The sequence below is a fragment of the Acanthisitta chloris genome, unplaced genomic scaffold (genome assembly GCF_000695815.1).
Source record: "Acanthisitta chloris isolate BGI_N310 unplaced genomic scaffold, ASM69581v1 scaffold2674, whole genome shotgun sequence".
NCBI classification, from domain to species: Eukaryota; Metazoa; Chordata; class Aves; order Passeriformes; family Acanthisittidae; genus Acanthisitta; species Acanthisitta chloris.
The window spans coordinates 1-17,161 of NW_008670775.1; the positions used below are offsets into that span (position 1 = coordinate 1).

General features: G+C 47.0%; 1 protein-coding gene across 1 annotated transcript in view; it reads right to left on the reverse strand.

Moving 5' to 3' along the window:
* Positions 1 to 1,638: 1,638 nt before the first annotated feature.
* LOC103801376 (ecto-NOX disulfide-thiol exchanger 2-like) overlaps positions 1,639 to 17,161 on the reverse strand; it is a gene marked incomplete at its 3' end in the record, with an annotated part of 15,843 nt that continues 320 nt past the window's right edge. The window contains exons 2-8 of the mRNA XM_009073790.1: positions 10,092 to 10,232; positions 8,207 to 8,338; positions 6,217 to 6,372; positions 5,010 to 5,216; positions 4,308 to 4,541; positions 3,251 to 3,463; positions 1,639 to 1,749 (exon numbers count right to left, since the gene is read on the reverse strand). Coding sequence (XP_009072038.1) covers positions 1,639 to 1,749; positions 3,251 to 3,463; positions 4,308 to 4,541; positions 5,010 to 5,216; positions 6,217 to 6,372; positions 8,207 to 8,338; positions 10,092 to 10,232 — 1,194 coding nt within the window. The remainder of the gene's footprint in view (positions 1,750 to 3,250; positions 3,464 to 4,307; positions 4,542 to 5,009; positions 5,217 to 6,216; positions 6,373 to 8,206; positions 8,339 to 10,091; positions 10,233 to 17,161) is intronic.

The window sequence follows — 17,161 nt, forward strand, 5'->3', positions numbered from 1 at the left end:
TTTTATATTTATATAAATACACATCTACCAAGAAGCTGCATCTTGTGGCTCCACCTTACTTTAAGAGCAGACCCTAAGCTGGGGGAGAGCAGCAGGCTGAGCCCGGCAGCAAGTGGTCCTGCAATTGGCCTCACTGATTGTCTCACAGCCTCTTCCCACCAGGAGAACTTACCTTGGAACAAAAGACAGCTCCAAATGGAGAGAGAGCTCCCACCCCAGCCATAGCAAGCAATCAGAAAGCAGGCAAGAATGGGAGCACTGGGGCTTAGAGTGGAGGCATAGTCTGAACCAGACTGCACCTTGGTTTCTCATGTGTAAAGGAAACCTTGACTACTCCCTTAGCTACTACAAAGGTTTGATTCAGTGGCAATGGAAAGTGCAGACTCACGGCGAGACCATAGCTGGAAGCTTCTCAGGACAATATAGGCATTTAGAATGTTCCCAGCATGGTGGAGGATGGATCATCTGCTAGTTACCAGAAGGGCCCTGGTTGGGTATGATCCAGCTTTACAGATTCTTCTCAGATCACAGCTCTATGAGAAGGTGGCTGGACAACCCCAAGCCATGGGGAACACAGGCCTGGACATCCCTGTGGGGGATCATGGGCTTGTACACCCCCAATCCATGGGGATCAGCCTTGCCCAAATTCACTTTTGATGTTAAATAATCTTAAAGGTGAGAGACAACTCCTGGTTTTGCTGGGATAGACTTGCTTTCCAAATTTGTAATAAGGAACTCAACATCCAAGAAAAACCCAGAATCACAGGAAGGTTTACACTATAGTTAAGGAATGACAACCAGAGGAACTGGGACAGGGTGGAATGGGATCAAACTTCATGAGATTCCAACAAGGCCAAGTGCAAGGTCCTGCACCTGGGTCAGGCCACCATGCGATATGACTGCAGACACATACTGTGACATCCCTGCTATGCAGGTGACAGCAGGCAGCATGGATTTCACCACAGACACCAGGACAAACATCTCCCTGGTCCAGCCCTTGCCCAAGAGAGAGACTTTCTTTACCTTGGCTTCATTTTTCCTGACATTCTGCCTGACCCCCTTATTTGTTTTTATCAAATCTTACTGGACTGAGAGCTATACTTCCTCCTGCAGGAAGAGCAGTGACAAGACTTCTTCCATCAGCCCCATCCTTGTCACCACCTTTATATCCCATATTTCATGAAGTCACTTCACGGGATGAATACACAAACAGGCGAACATCCTCTCTCAAGCTTTCCAGGCTGTCCAGCTGCAATTATTTCTATCTCTCAAGGTGAACTGTCACACAAAAATGTGATTAAATGGATTCTGAATCTGGTTAGGGTTTGGTGAGGGCATTTTTTAGCATTTGCCTAGAAATCCCTCTTGCTTTAATATTAAAACCAGCAGAAAGCAAATCTGTTATTACTGAGTACTGTGCACAACTTCAATCAGCAGACAGGTCTCAGTGTGTTGCTATGACTAAAACAGATACCAAGAGGAAATGTATTACCTGTAACACAAGAGTCGACTCGAGTCATCCCCAACTCACACTGTGAATGAAGGTGTTGTTATCCACGCGAGCATAGTGCAAACTTAACATCAACATCCTGACAAGCAAGAGACTGTGCGGGAGGATCTAACACAAGAAAAGGTTACCAACCTCTGCTTGTTTGCACCACACGCTGATGTTCTTACGCTGAGCTTTCGTGAAATGGTCCCAAGCCTTTTGTTTGGAGGCAGAATGGTACACGGCCACTATCTGCTCGACTGGAGTATCAAATCAGCAGCAAATCGGGCCCGAATAGCATCCAGAGAGGGCGAACAAGAGGAGTAAAGGAGTAAAAAAGTGGAATCAGGCAGGTGGTTTGGCTACCTTTTTCTTATAACACTGTACTGTGCTGACGCTACGCTCAGGGAAGGGCTTAGTGCCTGGAAAGAGAGATGTGGGCCTTACCAGGCCAGTGCCCAGAGCTCACAGAGTGACGAACTACTGGGAAATGGGCTCTGCTCTCAGCTGGGAAAAAGGCAGGACACATGGAAAAAAGGCAGCACATGTGTGCTGAAAAACATCCAAATATGTTGTGCAAGGCTGGCTGGGAGTGTAAAGAGTCCAGAGGGGCAGCACTTGCCCTCCAAAATGGGATGATGAGGTACAACTGTGAGAGCTGGCCCTTGGGATGTCCCAATGGACAGTGCCACAGCCTGTGCCACCTACAGGAAAAAGGCCCTGGCACCAGCCATCCACTTTTCTTGGTCCTGAGATTTATTTCTTCTGTTTCTCTAGAAAATTCACAGAGGATTTTGGATATACAAAGTGCTTCTCCTTGGACAAGAGCTCACCCACAGCACAAAGCACATCTACCTGATTGGGGTTTTTATGCCTCTGATGTGCTAGCCATAATTCTTACCACATAAACACATCTCCTTGCTCCTCAGTGTAACCTAAGAATGGCTGAGATCTCAGCTGTGTTTCAGAGAGTAGAGTTACACACTAGCCTCTATTGCTACTTACTCTGCAGTGCTCACTGTATGGCCCTCTGGACTGTGTGCCCATAGTTTTTACCATTAACAGAATTGAAAGCAAAAAAATAATTTAACAAAAATCAAGTATCAAAAAAGGAACAGCCAAAATTATTGGATATAAACCCAAAAGTTAAGAATGTTCACAATCTAGGTGAGGGACTCAGAGAATTAGTACAATTGAGGAGAAGGTACTTGTAAAGAAGTAAAAATATTCAGATTTATTAAAGCAAGGATGTGTAAGAGACAACAAATGGTCTGAAGAACTGTTACAAATCACATGCTGGAAATAATGCAATCCATGCCTCTTCCTTGGTTTCCTGGTCTAAGAACATACTGGGATTTGAAAGACCCAGGTTCTGCAACAGAGTGTTGGGAACACTCCACTGCATCCTACCTTTGGCGAACAAATCCTGCACACTTCGCTGAGGCACCAGATTCCCAGGAACTTACCTTGTCTGTGCACAGGAGGAGTTGAAAAGATGACAGAATTACTAACAGACGATAATTAGAAGAGGAAACAAATTTCAGAACTCATTCTATGCTCCCCCAAAATGTGGACTCTTACTTCAGTAACAAGTACCACAAGGGATTTTTGCCAAGTTAATGACATGATCGTAAATGAGCTTTATCTGCACAGAAGTGATTGCTACTTCTCTTCCCAGAGCCCTTTTAGCGTGGCCTCTCCAGACTCTAGAAATCTTCCTTACACCAAATGACCAACATCCAGCATGGACAATCTACTCACACTGCACCAGGATCCCTGAGAGAGCCAGTTTGAACTTCTCTTTAGCTTCTTCCATCTCTTTCTCATGAGCTGCTTTCTCATTGATGAGCCTGCGGATGTGGCTGTTGGCCGACTGGATCATGGAGTAGAAGTTGTTGGCAGTCCTCCTGTTCACTTCCCCACGCTCTATCCAGGTCAGCAAGGTCTGGATGGCTTCTGAGAACTTTGTGTCATCTGCAGCAAGAAAGGACACTTTTACTCCACAGGAATGAGGTTGCCTGGGCACATTTCAGGTCCTTTCCCTGGCACTGAACTGCTCTTTCAGAGGTCAACTTCCATCAGGTGGCTCATTACAACTCCTAGAAGCACAGAATGATCTACACACATGGCTGTACAAACGAAGACAAGTCTAATGTCAAGCTGATGGAGCAAATTATCTGCTGAGGTGCAACAAGAGGAGGACCAACTGCTAGAAACCTACTGGAAAACTTCATGTCTACTCAGATGTACCCTTTTGTGAAAGAAAATGTTCTCCAGCTGCAAAATCATCAGTTCTGATTTGCACAAGTTTGTTGTACTCAAGAGATTTGTTCAGCCTTGGGAAAATAACATTTAGGGAATACCTCATCACTGTGTTCCAGTATTCAAAGGGTGGCTACAAAGAATATGGAAACTTCTTTTTTACAAGGAGTCACACAGAAAAGATGTGGGGCAACGGGTGCTCCTGGGGAGATTTCGATTGGGCACAAGAGGACCATTTTTCACAATGGCAACAATCAGCCACTGGAAGTGGTGGATGCCCCAATACTGAATGCATTCAAGACTGGGCTAGGCAGGGTGCTAGGCCATTTGGTCCTTCCAACCTGGGATACTATGAATGTGATTCAAGTACACAGTTGTTTTGACAAAAATAAACAATTCTGCAAGGGAGAGGTCCAGGGGAGCTGCTGTGTGTGGGCCGAGGGCTCTGCAAGGTCTCCATGGCACCAGCACCTCAGCTCAGCAAGAGACCTTAGAGAACACAAACTTCTGTTCAGCTGCTGCACAGAAGGGTGGCCATGGCCCCGCACCCACTCACCTTTCAGCTTCTCAGCGACCACACTGCACTCGTGGTCGGAGTAGTGGACAACAGGTGGAGGGGAGGGCGGGCGAAAGCGTTCCTCCGCCAACCGCCTCCGGTGGCGCTCCTCCCGCGCCAGCATCCTCTGCTTGCACTCCCACTCGTACAGGTCATCCCGAGCCTGGGCAAAATCCACATGCAGGCGCCCAGTATCCTTCTTGTCAGTGCTGGAGCCCAGCCTGATGCGATAGCCTGGTGGGGATGAGAAGTGTTCAGGCAGGACAGGTGACTTACCTGGAGCTCCATAGGCAAAAAGAGCCCAGGACAAGTCAAATCAGCTCTCATAACTAACGGGGAAAAAAATCCTGATAAAAGTCAAGCACATAATCCCATTAACAGGCAATTGAGAGCAACTGCCAATTTTTATAGGATCCTTAGCATTATCTATAGAATCAGCTGGATATTTATCCAGGTTAAGATGGGGATGGACTCTGTACCTCAGCCCAATGTTTTATAGAGGTTTGCAGGTGACAAAGCATTGCTGTCCTTCCTCTCAGGAGCCGTTGTCATGGATTTAAGCAGAAATGCAATAGCAGCACAAGGCAAACTGACACAACATTAGCCAAATCTGCTCCAAATCCTACCATTCTATCTATAAAGGCAGCATCACAGCTCTGCCCCAGACACTTAAGATGCTCTCTGAGCCAGAAATATACCCACCAGAGAGATAAAGTGCCTTGTCCACCATGAACTCCTCAGCAAAGCGGATATGGCAGAAGTTCTTCTTGCTCTTCCGGATAGCAATGACCTCCCCACACTGCTCAAACACCTCCATGATAATCTGTTCTGTCCCATTTTCCGGCAAGCCTCCAACAAACACTGTCTTGCACCCCGGGGGCCTCTCTCTTGTGGCTGGAGGGGGAAGATCTGAAGAGACAAAGCAAAGCAGGTTAGTTTTTGGATTGTCAGCACATGTCCCTTCCTCAGAGACAACCATACCTCCCAGGCTTCATTCAAACACACACCTGGCTACGCTGCACTCAAATTCATTACAAAGCAGATCCATAGCACTGCTGACATGCTCCATGAGAGTTAGCATGTTCACTGTTTCCAAATACAAGATCCCAGGAGCCTGAAGCCCTCCAAACACTCTCCTGAGCACAAGCAGCAGCTCACTGAGCTGCTGTCTCTATGAGATGAGCACCTCAAAACTTTAGCATGGGAGGTGCTACAAAGTCAGAGCTTTTAAAGAACAGTCTTAATGTAAATACTATACAGCAAATGTGTGCAGAGTATTCTCTGTGCTGCAACTGCACATGCTCCAGGCCTCCCTGCTTGAGCTACACCCTTACACACAGATCCACACTATCAATGACAGGCATGTCCATGTATCATCTTTGCTTTGTTTTTCCTCCCTCTGGTTTTTATAACAGAAGTGAAGAGAAAGGGTCATCAGCTAGTGTGAAGGGGATCCCTATTTCCTGCAATGGCCCGGTGAGCCCTGACTGTGTTTTTTCAAGTTTTCCGTACTATTTCCAACTGCCTCTGCTTTCCTTCCACCACATTCTCAGCATGGACCATGCAAGGCTGATTCAGTCCCTTATCTCCAAGAACTCACTGTCTTTGAAGCCTTAGATAATACATGTGAAAAATCTCACCATGAAGACTTCATATGTCCAGGGACTGGAATGCTTTCTTCCCCAGTCCTTGTCAATCTAACAACTGAAGCAGATATTTCTGGAAATGGCAAACACTCAGGGACAAGACCAGGCTTGTCCTGTTGCTCTGTGGCCTGCTTGCCAGCAGCTCATCACAGCGACTCACCCCAGGTAAGGGAATGGCCCTTCTCCTATACACATCTGGGGATTATCTAACACACACAGGTATTCCTATGCAGACAGAGACAGGAAAAAACATAGACAGTTACGTGGGTTAGGTGGGAAGAGAGTGCAGCTCTTGCAATGAATGATCTCCTTCACAGCAGGCATGTCTGGAGGGATGGGAGGTGGGACAATCCCCAAGCCTGGCATCATGGGGTTGATCGGAGGGATTCCAGTCATCATCCCAAGAGCAGGATCAAAATCTAAATGGGGAAGAGAATAAGGGAGTCAGGTAGGGGTTTGGAGCCATGCAGTGACTATGAACTCAGACAGCAAATAAGGTCCCACAGGTGCCAGTGGAAATTGGCTGAGTAAACACCAGAGAGGGAACATGGCAACAACAAACTTCAGATTTGTGCCCTAAAAACAACTATCTAAAACTATTTCATTGTTGAATGCCTCAGTCAAATAACTTTTCTCTTAAAATCAACCACTTCCTTCTTCACTCTGTAGACACCAGCTCCCATCTAGTGTCAAACACTTCCCAGTGAGGTTTGTCCAAACAAGGACACACATGGCATATGAAAACAGTGGAAAACCTGACCCAGTTTTGTTGGACTCAATGATCCTGGGCATCTTTTCCAACCTTCATGATTAAGGGCATCACCTTGCCAACCAGAGAAGTCTACCAATTCATGCAGCTAAGAACCTGCCAGAACAACTGGGTAAAAAAACACACAGGAAGCATTTAAGCAAACACTTTGCTGTGAACCTAACCTACCTCAGTGGTCTCTAGGCTTGAAAACACCTTGTGTGGTGAGGCACTGGCACACGTTGCCCAGAGATGCTGTGGCTGCCCCATCCCTGGAAGTGTTCAAGGCCAGGTTGGATGGGGCTTGGAGCAGCCTGGGCTAGTGGAAGAGGTCCCTGTCCATGGCAGCAGGGCAGAATTGGATGAGCTTTAAGGTCCTCCCAGCCTAAACCATTCCATGATTCTATGATTCTTAGAGCACAGACTACATGAAAAACTTAGGGCAAGTTAAGTGATGCTGTTAAGTATAGTATTGGCTCCACAGCAAACCACCTGCTCTGTGCTACAAGAGCAAAACTGGGCTTGCAGAGTGTTGCCAACACAGGATCCTTCTTAGCGGAGTAAAGCACTGGAACAGTCAGTTCAGGAGTTTGACACCCAGCATCCTGCACTGCTGGGAAACCAGGCGCAGCACTGCTCTGTTCCCCATAGGAGCTCTTTCATCCTGGACAGGATGACTCACCATGCACATGTATTCCAGACCACAAGGTGCCCATTTCTGGAGCACAATCATTCATTAATTTCTGCCATTTTGCTGCCCTATTGCTTTCCTCTTCATCTCCCTCCCACCTTTCATTTTAAGCCACTGCAGTTTAGATGAATGTGTTACTGGATAACACTGGTTTCCTGAGCTCTGCGTGGCACCCTCCTACTCCTGGTCCACTGCAGAATCCCTGGAGGTACTCCACAGTAACTATTATCTGCATTAAAAAAACATGCATTCTTATTTCCTCTGAAATCAGGTCTCTAAAGAAAGCACTTGCAGAATCAATGCATTTCAAACACTGTATCCACATGGTTTGTACATGGGCATTTATCCAACACCACTAAAACAGACTTTGTGGGAGAATTTCTGATTGCTAACGGACATGTGAGCAATCCAGCCTTGCTAGCAGGGCCTGAGCAAGCTGCAAGCCAAGCTGTTCAAGGACACTGCTGTGGCTGGAACGCGAGGAAGAAGGTAGCAAGATAAGCAGCTCCTGGCTGTGGGATGCAGGGGCTGAAGATGCTTAGAGGTGGAGAACAGTAATTGGGGCATTTTATGATTGATACGTTAATACCCAATTATAGTGTGTGTAAGGTGGGCTAGTAATAGTAGTTAACCAATGATAAGTGGGTGCTTATAATAGGTGTGTATAAAAAAATCACTTCTGTAAATAATAAAGTCAGTCACGAGATATTCAAGAAGATGAGATGATAATCGCCTCTTTGTACGTGAACTCCCGCAAGACTATTCCCAAAAAACTGTCTGAAAGGAAAGGTGGGCACAGCCTGGCTCAGCTCACCGGGCAGGAGGGGCTGTCCTGTCATCCCCATGGGAGCCATCCCCAAGTTGTTCATGGCGGTGGCCCAAGCAGTCGGGTCGGACATTGGCAATCCCATCAGAATGGAGTCCAGGCTCAGATTTCTGCCACCATCTGCTGAGAGGAAAATAAAAGTGATTAAGAGCTTAGAGCAGATCTCAGCTCTGCTGCCCAGCATGGCCCTGCAGTGTCAGCACCCAAAACCAGAGCTGAACCCGACACTCAGGTTAGAGCCAAATAGGGAAAACAAACAAACCAGTGCTGTCCCTCAGGAGCCACCAGGACTAGGAAAACACCTCAAAGCACCTCAGTTATGGTTTATCCACTACAGTTTCCAGCTCTAAGGGGCCTTGAAGGAACACTGATTAAAGGTAAGGGGACAGTGATTCCTCCCAAGAGATTTACGAACAAAGGACACAAATCCAGCTGGTATAAACTGTCAGACTGCACTGAACTGAACAGTCAGCCAGGCTGTCCCAGCAGAATCCTCTCACTGCCACTGGAAGATACTTCTCTTCCATGCTCACAGGGGAAGGGAAGCAAAGAACAACGTGATGCTGCTGCCAGCAGCAGGCCCAGTCTTACTGCCTCAAGGTGTAGCAGTTACCTGGCAATTCAGGTGGAGCCATTGACACCACACAAACACAGGGCTTAATTAAAGCACTCGGATCCTCTTCAGTGATGTGGCTGGGTCAGGCACACATTTACCTGGCTACTTCCACAGATCACCTGACAAACACTTGTTCTTTCAGCTACAGATGCCTACAGCAAAAATACCTGAGTTTGTTCAAACACAGATGGGAGGGGGAAGGATGAGGAGGGAGAAGGAGACATGAGAAGGACTAGGGAAGCTCTTGGTCAAGAGGCTCAGTCCCACACTCCTAGTGGAACTCTCTTGTGCTCTGCAGCACCTCAAAACCCTAAACTGCTGTAAACTGTAAAGTCTCAGATTCTCCTTCAAGTTTCCTTTAAAGGATTTTTAGCACCAGGTAAACAAAGCTGGACCTTCCCTCTACCCAATTACATTTCACCCTCTCTTCCTGCAGCCATAGGCTTTGCACAACACCTTCCTTCTGCCTCAGGTCCAGCCTCATCCTTCCCCTCTGCACCTGGCATCTCCCTATGTTACCTGAGACTAATTCCCACAGACACAGCTCTGTACACACTGTAACATCTCATCTTCACAGCATGAGCAGGTGCCACATTCTCCCAGTGACACTGGTGGGATTGCAGTTTTCAACCACAATAGAATCTCCAAAGACATTATTCTGTCTGCATTTTTTTTTTTCCCCCCAATCAATCTCTGAGAAATCTGGAAGCTGGCATTTAAGAAGTTTTCCTTCTGGCCTTGATTTTAATCTTGAGATACTGTCCAATTAGAAAAAAATTGCATAAATCTAATGGAACAGGTATAGAGATTCATAAAATGGTTTGGGCGGGAAGGGACCTTAAAGCTCATCCAGTTCCACCCCCTGCCATGGGCAGGGACACATTCCACTAGACCAGGTTGCTCCAAGCCCCATCCAACCTAGCCTTGAACACTTGCAAGGAAGGGGCAGCCACAGCTTCTATGGGCAACCTGTGCCAGTGCCTCACCACACTCACAGGGAAGAATTTCTTCCCAATACCCCACTAACCCTTCCCTCTGGTAGTGGGAAACTGTTCCCTCTTGTTCTATTGCACCATACTCCTTGCAGAGATTCCACAATCCAAGCATGGCTAAATGCACCCTGGTCAAACTGCAGCAACACCAGGTCCACCCACCTCCATCTCCACCACCCACACCAACACCGCAGCACAGCAGCTGGATCCACGGCTACATGGACCCCTTTTCTACGGCCAGCAACAGAGCTGCTACTCAGCTCACCTGGAGGAACACTTGCTCTCTTCCTCTTTCCTGGATCGCTTCCATCCTCAGCTGGGCTGTCCGACACCCGCAGGCCAGCAGCACTGCCCAGCTGCAGGGACTCGGTGGTGCTGGCAGGATCAAAGGACAGATGGTTTAAGCCTAAAAGAGAAAAATGCACTTAAGAGACTTCCTTTAAACTGAACTTGTGATGCTTCAGGATCACAGTAATGAGAGAAATGCCCAGTTACAGGCACAAGCAGCACTCCAAGTCCTGGAGCAATTGAGCCTCCTGCTCATGGGCCCCAGCTACAACTGATCTGAATGTTACACTGATATCACTGTAAAATATTACTCACCAACATTAATCCCACCACCCACATGAATCAAACTGCCTGTCAGTGTAAGCCAGGGGTGCATCTCCCCTGTGTTGAACAGCATTTCATGTCTGGAAACTCAGAGAACAGGACTTTTTCCTATTTCTTCCAGTCCAGGAACACATTTTTAACAGTTACTTCAGTCTCACCAGTTGTGAATTCACCTGGCGTTATTTACTACCAAAAACGAAGGCACAACTGAGAACATCTTCAAAGCCAGATAGTGCTATTGGAACTTTTATTCCAGGAGTCTGGCAGGCAGCTGCTCCACTCTGTGGCCACAGAAGGGACTCTGGGACACATGTCCCTGAAGAGGGGAACTCCAGGCCCAGCCCACAGGACCACACTCCTCATGTTCATTTTAAGAGCCAGATGCTCAAAGACAGTACTTCGAGTCCTGATGCTCAGGATTTGTTTTTGATAGAAAAGATCTACCAACAGTGAGGTTTACTCAAGAACAAATGTAGATTGAGACATATAAATGAAGTAAGTCTAAGGTAAAGTTCTAAGCAAATTATGCAGACTTGAATCAAAGAAAAAATTGTTTAGCAGCTTCCAGTGTATTCCCCAATTCAAGGAATTACACCCATTTCAGAGTGATTCTGTGATAAAGCAGCTATTAGATGATCCCCACCACAGCTCTGTGCGGGCAAACTGCAGGTCATAGACAAGTAATGGCATTTACAGGTCAGCAGAGCATGGTCCCAGCCACTCTTGGCTGTCTAAAGTGGATTGTTTCTTAAAGCTACGGGTAACAAGACACAAGTACTTTGTAAACAATTCCAAATTAATGGAGGCTCCAAACTTAAAGCTTCCAGTGTGCAATTAACCACAGCAAGTCTGAGAATCACAGGTTCATTACCTTTGGAAAAGACCTTCAAGATCATCAAGTCAAACCTTCAACCCAGCACCACTACCATGTTTACTACTGAACCATGTCCTCAAGTGCCACAGCCATGTGTTTTTTTGCACACTTCAAGGATGGAAATTCTACCACTGCCCTGGTCTGCTTATTCCAGGGCTTGACAACCCTCTCTGTAAAGAAATTTTCCCTAATATCAAATCTAAACCTCCCCTGGTGCAACTTGAGGCCATTTCCCCTTGTCACTTCTTGGGAGAAGAGACCATCCCCACCTGGCTACAACCTCCTGTCACGGAGTAGAGAGCAAGAAGGTTCCCCTGTGAGACTCCTTTTCTCCAGGCTGAAGAGAGGGGTGCAGTGACCTGAATTAAGCCCTGAGTTCCTCACTCAACTCTCTGTCACACTCAGCACTTGCAGGAACCGAAGGTACACTAAAAGATCCAGTTCGATTTATCTTTGCCTCAGCAAATTCACACTGAACAGACAATGTTAACAAGAGAGAAAAACCAAACAAATCCTTTTTCTGGCCCCATAAAAAGTGACAAAAATAACCACATTTTTAAGGTACCCGTGTCCAGGGAAGAACCAGCACAACTACCAGAGCACCAAAAATTACAATTATCCCATGCCAACACACTGATGGGCTAAGGCATTTGTACCAAACCTTCCCTCTGACACTCAGCAGTGTTGTGATTTCTATTCCAGAGGATTCCACTTTCAAGAACTTAATAAACAGGGCTGCTAAGTCTGGCTGTAAATAGCCAAGTGGATACAGGGAGCCTGAAGGGCTCCTCTCTGTGCCACTGAAAGGTGAGAACACAAGAAGCAGCCAAAAACATAAGGACTATTCGGCTGGCAACAACAATAGTCACGCCCGGCTGTGCAGGATGCCTACAATGCTGTGTCTTAAATATTCCAAAGTCATGGAGGTCATGAAGGCCCGGGAAAACAAATCTGAATGCAGCAGGTTAAAAATAGAGAGAGGCCATGAGCAGGGAAGACATAAGGGGAAAGGAAAAGGAGCAATTTTAAGTTTTAATATAGGGTATAATAGTATAATAAAGGGTGATTAGACACTGGAATGGGTAGCCCAGAGAGGTGATGGAGTCACTCTCCCTGGAGGCGCTTAGGGAGAGACTGGATGTGGTACTTAGTGCTCTGGTCTAGTTGACACGGTGGTGTTAGGTCATAGGTTGGGCTTGATGATCTCAGAGTCTTTTCTAAACTAAATGATTCTGTGATTCTGTTCACCTCTGTTATTATCCAGGTGATGGAAAAAAGCAATGTTAAACTTTTTTAAAGAGTGTTTTCTCAGACTTGGGAGTAGGGAAGGATGAAGAGAAGCAGCGATACCAGACACCCTGCTCTGGCTGAAGACAAAAGGCTGTAGAGACCAGCACCTGAATGCCAATGGCTCCAGCCATTGCTTCCCAACCCACTGGGGAGCACAGGCAGCCACTTACTCAAAGGATTTCCACCCCAAATTTGAGCTGGAATGCTTGATTACACCCCGTGGCACAGGAGGAGCACTTGGATGCTGCATGGTGCTTTGATGGCTGTGCTGGGAGGGAGGCAGGCAGCTCCAGCGGGAAACAAGGAGGGGAAAACTACTTGTGATCTTGGCAAACATTTTTTTAATAACGTATTTTGGAAAAAAACAACCAGATTCCTCAGGTACAGGACAAATCCAGAGGAAGCTCTTACACTGCACAGTCAGCACACTGCCAGTTAGGGCATGAACATAACAAGAGTGCCTGAACCCAGTGCCCAGCTCGTGCCAGAGCAGGCAGTTGGCAGCCCTGCTCTGAGCTGTCCCACACACACCCTACACCCATGCCAGCTCTGGAGACCTCCCATGATCTGACTCAGCTCATGCCCCAGGCAGAAATTAATGCAGCTCCTGAGAAGTGGATAATATTCTGCTGGATTAGTGTATCCCAGTTGCCTGCAGAAGGCTCTAACCCCAACCTGACATACAGGAAGGAGAAGAAACAGACATACAAATGCTCTTGAGTCTTCAACAGCAGCTCTGACTATCCACCCCCTCCTCATCTTGGCCAAGCTGGTAAACCAGCACCTCTTCTGCCTTCAATGTATGGATTAACAAGAAGAGATGGATAAAAGGAGGAGAGGAGACTACAGTGAAGGAGAACTGAACAGTAATAAGTATCTGTTTCTCTTCTCACTTAGAGGCAACACATGATCCCCAGATGTGAATGCAGCAACATTTTTTGTGCTGGTACAAATTGAGATGTTGGGTTAGCACTCAGAGGTGACCAAGGCACTGGACCCAGGTTCAGCCTTCTCAGCTACGGTACAGTTCATCCTCATGGAGAGCACTGAGAGTAGCAGAGAGGTAAAAGTCAAACCCCTCATGTGCTCCCAGTGGAGGATTTGGGGTTGTTTTTAACCTCAAGCCATGTAACAGCAGTCACGTCTCCCAGAGCAATCCGAAAACAGCCACACCAGTCCAAAGAGGGGACAAGAGTATGAACAAAACAAAAAAATTATTATATGCCTCCCAGATTTCCAGAATAAACAATGGACTTTCCTAGAGTCTTTTTTCCAACTGGTATCTCACAGGCCAAGGATTCCACCTTGTGATTCTCTGCATTCAGGATGCAAGGCTTAAAGAGATAAAATGTCATTGTTTCAAATCCAGCTCAGTGTCTGAAAACCTTTTCAAACTGCACAAGGAAAGAAAGAACATTTGCACCATGTTTGCATCTGCTATGAAATTTCATCCCCATTTACAGGGGGTTTTTTTCCTTCCAAGACAAGGAAGAAATTTCCACATAAGAAGTGGCTTCAAGCTGCCCTGCTCATTCCATATACTGCTCCAAAGTGCCTAAATCTCTTCGAAAGGTAGAAACAGGACTTTCTGAGGTTTAAAGCTCTGCATTTCCAACTTCACATGGTGCAAGGCACCAGAAGAGAAGCTCACTACTGTCCTTATGCAGCCTCCAAATAGAATTCCACAAGCCAAATATTCACAAGTCACAGAAAATGGCAGGTGACAAGATCCCAAACAGCAGCAAATTTTCCTTCGTAGGCACAGGCTGGAAACTGAGCAGCTCCTTCACAAGCCACAAACAAAAATGAATGTATTTTCTGGGTAATGCTGCCTAGAAACAGCACTAGAGAGGATGCAATCACTCTTAGTCCCACTCACATGAGAGATCCTGGTAGCTTCTCCAGCAAGGATGTCCAGGATCCCAAGACCTGCTACCACAGCCACTTTGGCCTGTTTTGCTCCAGGCTACTGCTGATGGACATAGAGTTGCCTTCAGCTAGAGAAACCATCCTTTCTTTGCTAACACAGGCTGGGACCTCAGTGAGGGTTATGAGGAGCAGTGGAAGTGTCCCTGTGTGCCCCCAGGCCCAGCCTACAGCCAGGAACAAGGCAGCCATCAGTTGGAAGGCTCTGGGCGGAGGCACCTGTGTGACTTGGAGCTGGATGCCTTGTACTCAGGGCCCCCCAAAACTCGACACGCTACCATCCACAGGCAAATAACAGCACAATATGGAGGAGTAAAATACCTTTGCTCTCACTTCCCCAGGATGGAGAAGAGTAAATGATCCAGGAAAGCAAAGGGCAGTACAGAAAGCAGGCAACGAGAGAAGTGAAAAAGCAGGGACCTTGCTTGCTGCTCTCTTGCAGCACACAGTTTGCTCCAAGAATTAAAGCAAGCCAGAGAGAAGATTTGCAACACACTTTAGAGGAAGAAAAGCCTCATTATGTCAGACTTCCCACCCTACATATGATAAATGCCATGGACACCAGTTACCTTCAGACCTGACTGCCTCTCTTCTGTCATCTCAGCAAACAGAGCTCCAACCACATACCACTAGATACAGAGAATGGGCTTAGAAGAAAGCTGAAGCTGCAGAAAATCCTCTCTCCTGGGCACAGAGCAGGATAAAAGCCAACAGACTCAGTCAGTACAACCGTGAGCCACAAATATAAGCAAGTCTCTCTCTGTCTCCTTTGTGCCAAACAGAACGAAGTGTCCTTGGCCATTCCAAGCTGCTCTGCTCGGGAAGGAAGGGATCACCACAGGAGCAAGCCACAGGGGTTCGTTCGCTCAGTTTTCCTGCAGTAAGCCAGACTGAAAAGGCCAAAATCAGCAGATTTCTGCATTTGCAGGAAAATGCTACACAGAAGTAAGGGGAAAGGAAAAAATTAGGGCTTCCAGCAAGTTGCAGACTGGTGTCAGCATTTCCAGAGCCATACGTGGCACAGGTGTTAAGTGTGCCCTTCACCTCTGAGCACACCCCATATGTATCTCCAGGGATTTTCAGAAGAGTCAATTTTTAGGAGTGAGCCATCAGGCACTGCCATAATGCAGTGACTAAACATTTAAAAATAAAAACTGAGGCTAGAAGATTCCTCACTAGAAAAATGGATCAGGGAAACAAGGGGAAATGCTTAAAGATGAGCAGAAGGTGACTCTGAGCAAGGCCTTTCCCACAGCACCACGGGTTGATACGGATGGTCTTCCCCCCTGGAAGTAAGTGCTGAGGTGTGTTTCATAGGAAGAGAGGCAGCAGCTTCCCACGGGCCTAAACAGCATTAACAATACACGGTCCCCCATTCCATCGGGTCGGGATCAAACCAGGTCCATGCTGAGGCTATATGTGGCTGCAGCTTTCACAGCACATGTTCAGAAAGGGGCTGGAGAGAGAGGGAAGATCTCAATGTTCCAGGCATAAATCAAGGGAAGTATCTATCCTCACCGGGTCCTGTGCCAGGACTTGGTTTTCTAATCCTGCTAACAGAGCTTGGCCATTTGCCTTAATGACCAGTGAAGAAAGAAACCTGAAACAGCCCCTGAGGTGAACTGAAATGCCTGTTTTAAGATCATTCCCATTACCAAGAGTTGAACATGCTGGAAACCTCAACCCAAACGCAGGACTGTGCAGCTCCAATCCAAGGCTCCTGTAAGCACACAGGAACACAGCACCCATGGGGTTGCCACCTCAGGATTTGGGCAAAATCTTTCCAGCTGGGTTCAGTTAAGTGATGGCAAGAGCTCTGCCACAAGCCTGGCACTGCTCTGGAACCACATGGAGCCACTCTGAAACCACACACTCCAACAGCAGCCTCGCTCTGGTCAGGCACTGGAACCATTTTCCTGACATCCAACTGGTTAATAAGCAGCAGAAAAACAAACTTCTGCTACACAACTCCAACTAAAACTATTAACAGGCACTCTGACACTGTCACACTCCTAAAAGCATTTAAATGATGCACTTAAAAAGCCTGTGCAGGTTGATGCTCATATGGTCATACCTCAGGGTGTCCTGGAACCCTCTGAACTACTTTAGGTCAGGTTTTGGGGTGCCTCAGGTCCCTCTGAACCCCTCAGGCAACATTTTTGGCTTCTCTGAACCCCTCAGGTCATATTTTGGGTTCCCCTGGAGCCCTCCAACTCCCTCAGGTCATCTTTGGGGGTGCCCTGAAAACCTCTGAACTGTTTTGGGTTCTATTTTGGGGTCCTCTGGGTTCATCTAACCCCCTCAGCTCATGTTCTGGGGTCCCTCTGAACCCCTCAGGTGACATTTTGGGGTCCCCGGGCACTGTTGAACACTTATCAGACTTCTCTTACCCAGCATCAGGGGAACTCCAGAAATGGGCTGACACAGGCTTTACTATAAATATGGATTTACCTTTTGCCAACACTGGCAAGTATAGGAAATAAGCAGTGCTCAGCCTGGTGCCTTTGCTTTCAGGAATAAACTGGATTCTGGGATACACTGTGCCATGTGATTACATTGTGCTGAAGAAATGCACTTTAGAAGACACCAAACATGTGCTGCAAATCAATTAGAACAGAGAGAGAAAAGAGACC